The sequence below is a fragment of the Fulmarus glacialis genome, unplaced genomic scaffold (assembly GCF_000690835.1).
Source record: "Fulmarus glacialis isolate BGI_N327 unplaced genomic scaffold, ASM69083v1 scaffold40632, whole genome shotgun sequence".
NCBI lineage: Eukaryota > Metazoa > Chordata > Aves > Procellariiformes > Procellariidae > Fulmarus > Fulmarus glacialis.
Window position 1 is genome coordinate 1 of NW_009200487.1, and position 15366 is coordinate 15366.

Consider the following 15366-nt stretch of genomic DNA (forward strand, 5'->3'; position numbering starts at 1 on the left):
TATAAATAAAATAATAATAAATAAAATTATAAATAGTAATAAATAAATAAGAGTTGCAAATTGGAAATCATAACTCCAACAATGATAACAGAACAATGGGATATTGTCGGTCTGCAACCTCATTCCATCTGCCCACTGGTAGACTATTAATCTGATAAAACATATTTACCAGACATTAAGTCTCTTTCCAAATAACTTGACATTGTTGAGATGTGTGACAGCTCTTTCCACAGCATACTCATCACCCATTTCAACCAGTGCCGTGCCTGGAATAGTCTTCATAAATTTCACCTAAGATAGATAACAGAAAAAAAGACTTTGCAACAAACAGCCCAACCAAGAGTTTTGTAAGTTATTAGGAAATATTTTTAGACCATCTCAGCCAGGCTTTTTCCAAAACAATTAAAATTACTATAGTAGTTCCAAGTTTCTAATAAATTATGCCGTACCTTCTCAATGTTTCCATACAAGCAGAACAGGTTGAAGACCCTTGAACAGTTCATCTTTAGCTGATGCAACCCACTAACCATGACAACTGACCCAGAAGGATTTCCACCATGCATGTAAGAGGAGGATGCCTGGGGCAACGGATAAGCAACAAGTTCTGGGGTGTCCCGAGATCCCATTCGGTACCGGCTCCCCCAGGGACCGGCTCGGCAAGGGCAACAAAGGACCATGTGACCCTAAGAAGATGAAAGACCATGCTTTCATATTGTTTGAAACAAGTTTCACTACTTAATCATGCATTAAAGCCCACATACGTAATGCATATTTAAAGGAGGGGGAGAACAACATTACAGCAGTTTCCATTAATTCTTTTTCCAACTAAAAAAAAAAAACCACCAAACAAAAAACCCCCTCTTCTATTCCCTTTTATGTTCCAAGACTCTTCCTACATTACCATACTAGAAGGAAGGAGCTGTTTCATGGTTTTTATACGCAAGTGAAAAAAGGTATTTCAGTAATTATAAAAATAGTATCTTCCCTGCACCATAAAAAATATTTGAACATAAACCTATCAGAAGAAATATTTAAAATAAACCTTCAGCAATATTGCCATGTCTACTTATAGAGCTACATGACACTAAGAAAGAATATTACAAAGTAGGGAAAACAAACCAAAAGGAGTGAACTTTTAGCCAGAGGTCAGGAGAAGAGATGACACAGCTCTTTTCCAGAGACAAGAGATTAATTCAGAAGACTGCCTTTCTACAAACAGCTCATTTGGAAGAAACACGAATACTTAAACGCCTGCATTAATGCAAAATGAAGCTGCCCTATTTTCTACTACAGGTGAAGCGACAAGTTTCACTGAAGAGACATTATTAGTATGCAATACTTCTGTTTATAGAAAACATCAGTATTACAGACCAAGGAGAGGATCCCTGTTCTTCTGAGACAAAAATAATGTGAAATTCACATAAGCCAAGTATAAAAGGAACCTTTTGTCCTTTTTTCCCCCAGCAAAAAACAGTAATGAGAGGGAGACAGTGGCATAGGAAGAGACAGCCACATTACTTAAGGTAGAAGGCTATATCAGAAGAATGAAAAAAGAACATCAGTGAATACAAGACGGAACTTAGAAATTCTGGAGATCTGAAGAACCTTTGGAAAGAGTAGGTAGAAGGTCAACCTACATTGTAAAATATCATAAATACATTTGCAAAGAAAGAAGCAAGACAAATCACATTGCATCTGACAGTTAAGAGAGTAAATAACTAGAAAAGACACACCTAACTGGGGACATTGATTTCTCAATACTGAGAAACTCAACACATGAAAGTGACAGCAGATCTTCATTTACAGATAGCACTGGTAACAACTGCAGCACTTTATAGCACTAATTCCAAAACATCATTCTTATAAAGTCACATAGCTATACCTTTTCAGAATTAGCTAAATTAGAAGGAAAGTGCAAAGCCCACAATTCACAGCTTTGCATGCAAGAACATGAAAGAGCTCTGTGTTGCTTCAAACCATTGATCAAGCTATGTTGCCATTTTCAAGAAGAAAACCGCTTTCCCAGTACAGATGTCATTTTCCATCCATTGTTAGGGTGACTACAACTGAAGGGAGACATTCTTCCAAGGAACAAATTTGTAGAGCCGGATGCTCTCCGTGAAAGGAAGAGGTACAGCAATAAGTGCACGCAGATTTCAGTGTATCACTAGCATTTTCAGAACGTGGACTGACAGCACCGCACGTACAGCACAATAGTGAACCACTCATGCTGTACGGGTTCACAGTTAAGCATTGATTGAATATTTAGAATTCCACATAACATGTAAAGAAATCATAACCACCTGTCATCCTATGTTACTTACCATAACCATCATGTCTAAATGATGATGGGTGCTCTCCCAAAATAGCTTGCCTCTGGCGGCCCTTTCCTCTGTCTAACATGTGGGAAGGGAAAGAAAACAGTTTAGTATGCACAACTATGCACTTGATTTCTCCAGTTAAGACACAAAGCTTCTAGTTAAGAAGCAAAAAGGTAATTTGAGTCCTTGTTAATTTTATAAACGATTTCTTATTCATTATATGTCTAAAACCACAAGCTGTAGCCCTGGGACACCAAAATTAAAAGACTGCCATCTGTATAACAAATTGCACTTAAATTGATTAGGGGCAATGGCCAATGAGAAGATGCAGACATTGAAAGTTTATGGAAATACCCGATAGTTTTCCTAAACAGACACCACACATTAGTATAGATAACACCATACAGCAGGATTTACCTATGTGTCTCTTAAAACAAATTTGAAATGCAGTACTTTTGAAAGACAGTACCTGAATCATAATATTAGCTTCAACAGCAACACATTTTCAAAGTGGGCTTCTTTCAAGAAGTTTCAGCATAAGCCAACAACAACCTGTATTACATGGTTTCATAATCAGTAAACAGAGAGCATTACATATGTGTACATATATATTTACAGAACACCTACTTATTTATGGGCGTGCTGAAAGGATTGTACATTATTGCATTATCAGCAGCATATAACAGTTCAATTGAAGAAAAACATCACTGAATAATGCATTTAAACAACAGTCAATCCTTTAAGAAAACCCAGTTCTCTAGGATACAAAGTTAAGCAAGGGGTCTACATTACTGGAGGAAAGCAGTGCATCACAGCCGAAGCTGTATTTTCTAACCAGATCCATGCTGCATGACAAAGAAAATCTGAACTTCCGGATTTCTTTGTGGTAAGCAACAATTGATTTCTCACAATTAAAAAAGCCATTTTGAAAAGATGGGCAAGACATTTATCAGTTTACAAAAGTTCCCAGGAAATTTAAGTATGACTGCTGAAAATGGCAACTCCAGCCCAAAGCAGCTGGAGGTATTTCCCCTGAAGAACGAACTATTCACATTAGACAACACAACAGTGGGAGATGAAAACACATGTGCCCTTTCTGCTCAGGATTTTGAGGACAGGTTCCAAGTCAGATATTTACTTTGGCAATAAAGCCTGAAGAGAGAACAGTGCTGAATGCCTTCAAATATATAGAAGAAAGATTACTTTTGTCAAGTTTTGTTTTTCTGTTCCCTTTTCAGGGTAACAGCTCTGGTTCTTGGCTTTAGAAAGCAAATGGGCAGTCATATCAAGTATTTTGATCATTTAAACTGTATGCAGTAATCATCTTTCAGAAAAATCAAGTTTGTAATTCCAGTCTGTGGAGCTAAATCCTTTGAAACTGCACACAGTAATATAGTAAAGGACCATATTCTTCAAATAAAAGAATTATGGGAGAATACAGTTTGACAAATATTTCCTCCTCGTGATGATGTAGTCCACTGCTCTCTCCTTGCCCCATACTTGTTCCTTCCTTGAACAAAGTCCCTCAATTATGCCAGTACAAACACTTGCGCAAACAGGCATTGAAACATGAGAACTGATCTATGTTAAAAATAATTCCAAAACGAAAGATTCTTTATAACCTAGTTTAAGTTTGGGGTTTGTTGTTTTTTGGTTTTGTTTTTAAATCAGGTCCTTGAGTCACTGCGTATGCTGGTACTACCACCAAAAGAAATGCTCCAAACTACAGTTTGAACTTTATGGCTAAAAGCAAGTAGAATACTAAAAGTCAAGTGTTTTTTTCAGTTCAGTCTAATGCAATATGGGTTCATAGCAGCAGGCACTTGTTAGGAGGTTTACTTAAGTGGAGAAATCCTATAAGGAAGTCTGTAATTTGTTACTTTGAAGAACTAAACCCAGTTCTTTAAAAAAAAAAAGTCATTAGCCAAATGCATTTCCTTCCTAAGACTTGAAGGGGGGGTTGTGTGAAATTCTGAAAGGATGTATTAGCATGCCTGTCCTCAGAATGAAATTCCTTTGGACTAAGATCTTACTTGCTGCAGTCAGATCCCTACAGTTCGGGTCACATTAAGTTCAAAAGCCAAACAACACTGCTGCAAGAGTAAGTTGAAGCACAAACACGAAATCAATCTCTCTCTCTCTCTCTCCCCGCCCCCTCCAAAAAAGACTCCTGGATTACTTTATGGGCAAAATTGCTCTAGATGCCTGCTTTCTCAAGTACATTTCAGTGTTCATTCAACAATTTATATTCCCATTTTCTAGATAAATAGATGTGGGCCATAGTAAACAAAAAATCATGCTATATACAATATAGCATGATATATAGATACATATAAAATACATGTCTAATTCTTTTCCTCTTACGTATAGTAGAGTGATGTAGAAAATAGAGTCAGGCAGTCAAAGTAACAAAAGGAAAATAAAAGAATAGAGAGAGTTCTGGAGAAAGAGCAAGCTGTACCTATCCTAAGTTTTTCCATTTTCCACTGTTTTCTCTAGCTTGGGGAACATTTAGTTCATACAGCCATATCTATCTGCAGACCAATTACATAATGTAATTAGATGCATAATGTTACAAATCAGCCTCCAAACACTGCAATGATCAAAACATATGAGGGTCAAATTAATCCTTCAGATTTTTCAAATTCAAACCTTCAGATTTTTTTCTTGCCCTTGAGTTTCTTCAAAATTCCTTTTTTAACTCAGGAATTTGAGAAAAAAATTTGAATCCTTATACAAATAGTCATAATCTACAAGCTGCAACCAATACTGTAGCTCCCTTGTTAACTTTTTACAAGAACTTCATTTTGAAAATTCAAGCCCTAAGTTTTTAGATGTACAACAGTTTTACAAGCCCAGTGTCTCTGCAGAATTACTTTGAAAGTGCGTATCACCTGAGACGGCCAAAGCCCTGGTTCTCATATAGCCTTTGATAAGTAGATACTCTGTCTTGGACACATTGTCTTCACTTTTCTAACTTTACATTGCACACATTATTGTACATAAGTTTCTGAACACTGCACTCAATAGTTACAGGTTTTGTTTTGGTTTTTTTTTAATAAACACTTTACAGGAGTTAGGCTACACAGCAGTTTGTCTTTACATATATAGTCATAGTTTCCACTGACATGAGTTAAGGTCTGGTAATTTTTACAGCTGAGTACTTAAGAGACAGTATGCCTGCACCAATTATGAATCTCCCTATTTTAATACTTAAATATAACTGAGGGAACCTATCTGACATTGCACTGCTCAGTTCCAACTATCTACAGATAAGGATTAAATTTCCCTACCACTAGACAATATTTACACTGTTAAGACTGAATGCAACTCGCACATACAGCAAGTAATAAAAAGATTACAGCATCAATGATATCAACAAGAGAGGTTCTCAATTTTGGAGGTTCTCAATTTTTCAGTTGTAATTTTAAGGGAAATAAGACCAGCATACATACAAACTTGAACAGAATGGGTACAGTCTATCATGTTATTCATCCCATACAAATCTGAAGTACTGAAAGTGTCCTCCTTTAAAAACTTGTGGTGGTGGTGCATGCAGTATGCAGACAAGGTGAATTGCAAGTCTGAGTTTTTTCAGAGGGTTTTTTTGTTTGTTTGGTTTTTTTTTTTGCTGATGCCGATGTGGTGCATGATGAAGTGTAGAGTCAGCCTGCTGAAGTCCTCTATCCTTCTTAATGACTTGTCCAACATAGGGGAAAAAAGAGTTCTTTCGAAGGAGAAGCAGTGTGCAAGTTTGTAGTTTGTAAGGAATAGTCTGTACCAGGTTTCCTCTCCTCCAAAGAGAGAGAGCTGCTTGGAGAAATGCAAGTCCTTGAGAATTGCGAAGGTGCTTGCAGGTGTGGGCTCCTTGTTGAACTAAGTGGCTCAAGCACACGGCAGTAGGGGGCACTAGGGCTCAGGGTTAATTTCCTGGCTTGTGAACACAGCCTTCAGCAGCACTGGCTTGCTTTGAAATGACTACTGCGATACAGCCTGACCACGTATGAAGGATTGTCATTAGTATAGTCAAACATCTACAGTGATAACATATGAAAACCTACCTCGTCGGCCCAGATATGGTTTAGTGTAGTCCCAACTATCGTTGTCGTTTCTAATGACATTAAGTCGAGTTGGCTGTTCAAATAAAGTAAAAGTGAAAAAGATTAAATCTTGATTATATATATTTTTCCAGTAAAATTAAAGAGAAGGTCCAAGCATTACCCTTGCATATTCAATTTTTAGTGTGCAGCATCCTGCATAGATATCTGCTCCATTGAGTGCAGCCTTCGCCTTCTGGGCGCAAAACACGGATTCAAACATACACATCACGTTAAGGATTTTTTTCCCCAGGTGTCTCATTCATGTCCCTTTCTTCTGATATGGCTTTATTTTTGTAGCCTGCAGATATTTCACTACTGTATACCTTACAAGCACCCTATACAGACTTTAATATAAAATTACCAACAAGTATATATGAGTTCAACTTATGTTAAGCATTTGTTTTTGAGATGTAAGCAGCACATAATGAGACTATTCATAAATTAGTAAATTCTTCAGTGTGGACTATATAGATACAAGCTTTGTTTACGCTCCGAGTTTATGCCGTTTGGAAGGGGATATTCTGCTGAATTTAGTAATTTTCATCAGAGGACGCAGAAAGTTACCAGCAAGAATATTTGAAGGTAAAGTTTGAAGGGAAAGTTCAACCTGCATCATTTGGGAAGGGATCAGAGCTTGGGGGCGAGAAGGCGTGACTGAAGATAATGCATCCCTTCTCACAGCTAGCATTAGCTAGAGACTTATGGACAGGGAGAACATGAACTCAAAAGTTACTTTACACTGAAAAGAGCCAAGTAAGAGTATGCCCTTTTTAGCTTGTTAGCCAAATAAAACCACAGAACTAAGAGAGATATTTTGAATGAACAATAATCATCTTGCATCAAAAAATACAACAAGCAGGTTGCTTTAAATCCACTGCTCAAGGCAGATGTATGTAACCAGGCTCCAACATGAAGGTTATTTCACATCCGCTACACACTCCAAGATTAGTTCTATGACTAGCAGAAAAATGTACCTGAGCCTTGGCACATGGCAATCCATGATCTCATAAATACTCAATAACATATGGTATCAGAAAGCCCGAACCTTGCAGCAGACCAGACATTTTGTGCCATCCTTTGATATAATTCAACGAAATTTTGAAAGTAGTTTGTATCAACAGCATATCCCTTGTGTTTTACCACATTCCTGCAGCCCAACTTCTTCCAAGGTGATGTAGGTTCACTGTGGAATTTAAAAGTGAGAAAAGTTAAGCTTCCCAGACCTCTAAGAAATTGTTTGACACTGGCTAGAACTGTGGGAGCACATTGCAAAAGTAATGGGTACTGCAATTAGCATTGAAATTCGAGTAAATTTTTGAACTTTTCAGACAAAGCTTGAAGCTCACTTTCCGCTCCCCCCCCACCCCCACCAAACTGTTTACCTACACTGCTGCATTACTTTGCTCACATTTGTGAGTTTTCTTTCAATTGCTCGATGTTTTTGTTTTTAATAAAAGGCATGTTGCAAAATTTAATTCAAAGGACAGAAGTATGGTAGTTTCAGAGTATGTGCAGGATCCTCCCCACAACTTCCCTAATCTTTCACAAGATGCAGAACAACCCCCAGCTGTACAAGTCATCTGATCCAGACAACACCGCTTACCACAAACTCAACACACTTTCATAGTAAGTCAAACTACTGTCTGTTAGGACACACAGTTTAAGTCTTCCACATAGATAAACAGCAATTAGTTTGCTCTTATGGAAGTCAGGGTAATTCTTTTTGCTTGGCAAATCATCAATGCAGCCACTGGTTAAGTCATATGTTACAGAAGTGACCCACTAATAAAGCCTGCCACATCGGTAGCATCTGAAATCACAAAAAAATTTCTGAGATTTTGGTACAATTTTGTCCAGATAACAGCTCAGAAATGGAGGGTAATCAGTCTCTAGGAAGAGGGCTATCAGAGTTTTATAAACTAAGGCGTAATCATATCAGACTTTGGACTTCGCAAACCGCAGTAACATATTAACAACTCTGACCATTCATCCCATGTATAACTTAATGCTACAAATACAGTAAACAGTAGGATAACAGAGCAGAGAATTTCCTCAACACATGATAAACAGGTCAAGGAGGCCTAAGTTGGTCTCGTGCTTTATTAAAATCAGAATAGTAAGACAAGTAGTATATATTAGAACTACTGTAGAAGAGTCTGAAGAAGTCAAACTGTACCTCTGCAACCCCTTTGCCATTTCTTGAGTATCAACACAGGCAGAAGCCATGAAACTTTTGTGTACAATGTGTTGTCAAATCTATGAAATATTTCATGTCTGCAACTATTAGCCTTAGGGCCACCTATAAACATGGTTATCAAGACCATTGTTGACAATGTCATTTTCCTATAAAGATGAGTTGTGTAAGTGCTGTTCTGTCTTATAGACATATAGAAATTAGAAATTACCATGTCTTAGATAGAAATCAAAAAATAATTTGGTCTCAAAATTACACAGTATTTTTCTGACAGTCTCATGTTAAATCCCATCTGCAGTCAAGAACCTACAGAAAAAAAAAAAGATCATCACACTCAAAAAGGATATTCAACCATAGCTTGTATTCCATTTCTCTTGAATATAACAATGCGCTGAACTTTTCCAACAGGGTTGCACACAGTATACAAGACATCCTAAGGAAGAAGAAAAAAATATTTTAGTCAGATGTGACATTTCAAACACTTTAGGTCCACAGAACATTTTCTTGCATTGGCATTTAAATGCCAAAGAGTGAAGAAAAGGCTTGTTGACTTTTCATTTATAATTATCCCTACACAATTTATACATTCATGATTAGCATTTTTATGGATTAATATAGTACAGGCAGTCAAATCTGAAAAACAGGAAGAAAATTCTGTAAGAAGTACTCATGCAAACATTAGTTTAATGAGTATCTTCAACTGTGTTAAGACCCAGTAATTGCATCCATGGCTCAAGCTGTGCTCCGTTTTAAGCAGGCACGGCAGTAGTTTTACCAAACCAGAGAGACAAGGTGACACTGTAGTTATAGCACATTTCATTTCATAAGAATCTAGCAGCTGAGAGTTTTTTTTAATTGTTCATGTTCATTTTCAGAAGAGTAACCAAGGGTAGTCCATGATGTAAGCTTAGGTAGCTTATCAAAAGTAGAATTTCAATCTATTCACCTGAATCAAAGACACTGCAAATGGTTGCTGTGCTTCTCCACTTAAGGCAGAGAAGACTTCCGACAGGAAACACTGGATTCATGCAAACTCATTGTTAACACTCTGCTTTCACCAGCATTTGTCTATATTAGAAGGAACCAATAAAATTCAAGACCATCTTCAGTGCTGCAGAGGAACCAAACAGTAAGGACAAAAGCTCGCCTTACTGCACATCAGGCCAGGCTTATGATGTGGTGCTAGGAGTATCTCAAACAACAGTCGATTACACCTAACAATTCAGACATCATGGTACCAGAAACTAGTCTCCAGCATGAATCTGGCCAAGAGAAATAAGTTTATTTTAGAGAGGTTATACACCCATACTCAGAATTCCTAAGACTCAGGCTTGAGAACCTGAACAAACAGGAACCGTGATTTCTTGAAACAATTCACCTGTTAGATCATGTTCAAACAACTAAAGCACATAAGCTTTACTAGACAGCCAGTTTCATAGCTAAACCTAGCAGGCAAAGACACTGACATATCAGTGAAACACTGTACCACAATCTATTCTTCCCTCCCTTTCTTTATATCTAAACCAAATACTTCCAAAATGATCAATCCAAGATCTTAGTGTACATCCTCAGGTTTATTTGGGGGACAAGGGGGAAAGGAAGTATGTATAGTATTTATTATTATGTTCTGCAGAATAGTGGAGCAATTGGGAGTCAAAGGGGTGGGGGGCATGCTGGATGTCTTAAAAATGAAACAAACACACCCCCACATACACCACCCCCACCCCACCCCCAACAAGAAACTAGAAAAAGAGGATGTCTTATTGCTGACTACAGCTGCAGTGGTGTAAGTCCTGGCTTATATAAAGTACCATAAGCTTTAATATATGGCAGATTACCACTGAAAAAAAAAAAGAAACAAAAAAAACCCACAACAAACAAAAAACATTCCATGCTTAGGGGCCTTGCTCCAGACACTCAAGTGAGGGTTTTGCATAGCTACATGAAGCAAGCAGAGAAGATTGTCAACCTTAAGATTTTCAGAAGATGGACAGATATTTTTAGAAAGGATTCAAGCAGCCTGAACCAAAAGTAAGATTTATGAGATCATTTATAGGTATATTTCCTATGCACACTCAATAGCACAAACAGCTGCCCTCCATCTCCTCTTGTTTGGGTGAAGAGAGTCCTGAAAACTTTCCAGCTCCAGATGACATTAGTTTTCAGGCATATGACTTTCTTTCACAATTTGTCTCTCAAAAGATTTCCTCACAGCTTAATTTAAAAAAAAAAAAAAAAAGTTGTCTTTCAGAATGTAAGCTCTACTCAAAAATGCCATCAGTGTCGTTAGCCAGCAGGCACACACAGCTTGATTTTTTTTTTTTTTTTTTAATTCAGCTACTTTAGATTACCAAATCAATCAAGTGATTCACAAGATACAGTCACATGGGATATTTTAAACAAAAAATTAACACTAGCATTATATACATACTAGAATATCATGAAAAAGGAGGTATAGCAACTTAATCTCAGAAGTTGATAGTTAAGTTTAAAAGATTTCAATTGCCAAGGCATACCACACCTTCTGCATGCACGTACAGAAGGTTTAGAAGGTAAGACAGAACTAAGAGGCAACAGCTGAGGTATAGCTGAACAGACAGTAATGACTGCAGCAGCAGGGGTCACTTTAAGAAGGTCTGTTTGAACAGACAAATTTGTTCTTACAGACAAATCCCTGACAAAGTTCTGCCCACAGATAAGGAAACTGGGAAACAGAACTTCGAAGACCTATATATGACACATTAGGCAAAACTTTTTCAAAACACCAACCCCCCATCACAAAGGGGTGGAAACTAATCAGGAATTAAATACAGTTAACTTGCCCTTCTTGCCCTTCACTGCCACACCCCTCTAAAAAATTCTGCTAGGAAAGCAGCAGGTCACAATTGTAATGGAGGAAATAAGCTGCAGCAAAATTTCAGAACAATTTAGCTTTTTCCACAAGATGCCGTTGAGCAGACCAATTTCTCTGCAAAAACTTTATCTTGTTTTGAAAAAAAAAAGGTCTTAACAACTATGGAACAGTTTATGGCAGTTATTCAGACTTGTCACTTAAAACTGGTTGCAATTTTTCATCTATTTCATCTAACTGTCGTTCAAACTTAAGGAGAGAAAAATGTTGAAGAGAAAGAGGTGATGTTGGACTTTGTGGGGTTTTTGGTGGTTTTTTTTTTGTTTCGTGGGGTTTTTTGGTTTGTGTTTTGTTTTTTTTTTTTAATAATGCAGACTTTGCCTGAGGCATTCTTAAGTTAACTGTTTCTTTAACCCATTGGCCAAGTGCAAAATTTTTATTTTTCTCATCACATTCCTAGCTGTTATGGGTACAATTGATCTTCCCAGTTGCTATGACTCTACTAGTCTACGCTATCTTCAATGAGCTCTGACGCTTGCAAGTGATTCTGGAAATCTGTCTGCTCCTAGTGCTCATTGGTATACTCTAGACAAGCAATTGGGGGCAGCGGGAAGGAAGAGGTGATATTGGTTGGTTGTTTTCAAAAAGGAGCTACTGTGCCAGAGGCTTCATCCTTAGAATTTCCATGAAACTCTCCTAGCCCAGAACAACACTTCTGCTACCGGTTTCCTCAAGTATCTATGTTCAACTCAGCTGCTCAGGCATGCCAAATTTAAAATGTATGAATGAAACGTAGTTTCCAAAATTTGTATTACAGTCACATGCAAAGAATACTTTAACTTAATCAGTGGATTTGTTCACACAGCTCAAAGCAGGTATATTTTTAAACACTGATGAAAAAGCAGCTCATACCTTGCCATGCTTTTCTATAAAGAAAACCAACAGGAGAAAGAAAATTCATCATCCACTAATGAATCAACAGGCAAAAACTTATCAATATTCACAATACAGTGAAGCAAAAAGCATGATATGGAACTGACTCCTTGAATTAATTTCAGGAATACTAAGTTTCAGTCAATTTGCTAACATAATGTACGGCACATTAAACAAAACTTAATATTTGCATATTAAGTTATATCATTCCACACAACCCAAACACTTTGATTGATCCATACTGTCCTATATACTTCCCTGAGAACAAGTAACTTATACTTGTATCACAGTATTACAAGTCTGCTTAAAGCACTTTTAAAATTTTTCCTGACATATTTCTGTGCAGTTCTACATGTACTATAAAATCTCTGTGAAAAATACAAGCATTCAATGCATGAGAAAACATGCATTTAATACTAGCAAAAAATATCTGTATCATTAAAAAAACATGCATATGTGCCATAAATAGATGGCAATAAATTAGGATGCAACTGTATATATGGTATGACTTGAAATACTGAAAAGTAAAATGTATCAGCCCAAATTAAAGCGAGGAAGATTCCATCAAACTGGAGTTGACCATCAACAGATAAAGCTTTCCACTTTCCACAAAAGAAATACTTAAGAATGAAGGACCGCAATAAAATAACCCCTCCTACTGGAAAAACTACTTGCTATTTAAACATACACCACTCAGAGCCTAAAAGCTAAATGACATTCCTGATGTTGTGGCAACACATTTGGAAATATTTCAGAAGCATTTAGCAACTTAAACATTTCAAAATCCTGACCACTGAAAACTTCAAATGTATTGCAAAATATCTGTAGAAGACTCAATCATCTCAAAAAACCTTTTTTCCAGAATATGCATGTTACTTATGTGAACATGGTGTAAAGCTTTGGTAGGTAAATTTAATTCCTGACTCAAGTTAACAGTGTACAATTTTAATAAATAGTACACAATGGAAATAATGTAACAGAGATTGCTGCTCCCTGCCTTTCATTATTTTATTAAAAAAGAAATAAAAGAAGAAACATACCACTGTAATTGGGTAGAGAGGATTCTGAATTGACAACAGGAGAACTTTATTTCCACCAGATGGGTCATCAGTGTTCCCTGGCCGAGTAATCCTCTTACTTGTTGAGTAGTTGAAAAAGGCTTGCTGTCCAGCAATGTATACAGGTTCATCTGCTGCAAACGTTACACATTTCTTCGCACTTTCTACGTTTTCAAACTCCACCAGCGCCTGGCGCTTAAATGGCATCATCATGACATAGCTGGTGAGAGAAACATTACAGTAAGTTTTCCTATATGCTTACTCAAAACAACTCCAAAGTCCCAGTTATATATGATACGATATATGATATATAAACAATTCCTAACAAGGACATAAAATGAAGGTAGACCTCCCTGCTCGCACTTCCCAAACCTGGTCAACACATTTCTAAAGCATTTGCACAAAGCAAAGAAATGCAGCTATAAGATAAAAAGTAATAAGCAGTTGTTTTCCTGAAAAAGTTTAATGCATAAAAACGTTCAACCAATACAACAAACAGTTAATCATTTACTAACTTACTAGAACTACAATTAATATTAAAAAAAACTTGCTAAAGCCATTTATGAGGTAAAGGATCAAAGTAAATGCAAATTATAAAACACATTCAAAGTCAATAGCAAGAGCAAAGATGTTTAATGTAAGAAATTTAAAATATTATTTTTGACACAAAACTACCTTAGAGGAAATAAACAGAAGTATTCTAGTTAACCAAATTCAGACACAGACAAACTCAAGAAGCTTTGTCAGCTGATTAAGTTTTTGAAAAGTAAAACACTCAGGCTAAAATGTACCTATTTGTATTCCTGAACAAGCTTGTGCTCACTTAATTTTATTTATTTATTAAAGATACTGGCACAAGTATAATTCAATTATTTGAATATTAAAGCAGTGAAAAATACTATTGTACTATTGACAAACCCTATTTAACTTCAGTAGATGCATTTACTTGAAAGAAGCACTCAAAACTCAGAATAAGCTGGCTCTACCCATTCACCTTTACTATTTTGTTCACACATGAGGAATCTTTAGGCTGTATGACCTTTGAAGGGGCTTTCTCTGAATCTCATTCTGAAGGTCCTACCACATCACAAGCACTCCTCCCATACGACACCATAGAAAAAGCATCATCTGCTCTGCAGCCCATCCTTATTTTTGGTATACTTACTTGTATCAAGACAACCACCCTCGTGCTGTTCTACAATTCAGTTTAGCTACAGCTCATACTAAGGCCAGGACTAGCTGTGCTACTGAAGTCTGATAGCAGACACTAGGGCATGCAGACAGTGTAACTCTGCTTGACCAGACTTGCCATGTTCAGAAACACAGAATCTTCACACAGCTAGAAAATCTTCATGCTTTACTATTAACTAAGTTCTGGATTTCAAATGGCTATCATAATGTATTTAAAGAGGTCCAAGAGACTTTTAAGTAATGCTCCCAACTTGTCCAGAGACATGACTTTACACTGTTTGACATACCATATGGTTCCAAACTTTTCAAGAGCTTCCACAAGATCTGCTTCCACAACTGATTCACACAGCCCTCGGACATGGACAACAGGAGAAACAGAGACTTTGTGATGACTTCCCCCAGCATCCTAGCAACGAAATGACATTTTAGAATTCAACATAGAACAAGGAATACTGCTATCATTAACTAAAATTAAGTATTTGGCAGACACTACACTGGGTCCAGAAGCAGCCATCTAAATGTACAATCCAAGCATATTTTAAATAATTTAACTTTTCTTTCCAAACAGATTGCCAAGTTCAGTTGCTGAAATCTACTTAAAATAAAATGCTTTGTAGATTTAATTAATGTGTTTGCACAGACAACATTTTTCTAATAAAAAAGCGCCTATTTAACACTTGGTTGAATTGCAGGAGGTCTTCTGCCCTATTCGTTAAAA

The 15366-nt window shown here is 36.9% G+C and overlaps 1 protein-coding gene across 1 annotated transcript; it reads right to left on the reverse strand.

Annotated features, from left to right (window-relative positions):
• Positions 1-21: 21 nt before the first annotated feature.
• Positions 22-15048, reverse strand: LOC104070776 (heterogeneous nuclear ribonucleoprotein L-like). The gene is given in 9 exon segments (XM_009573618.1): positions 22-291; positions 450-638; positions 640-683; positions 2325-2396; positions 6383-6455; positions 6543-6639; positions 8963-9048; positions 13440-13677; positions 14936-15048. Coding segments are annotated over 8 exon segments (918 nt in total). The 5' UTR covers positions 13671-13677; positions 14936-15048; the 3' UTR covers positions 22-165.
• Between the last annotated feature and the right edge of the window lie 318 nt (positions 15049-15366).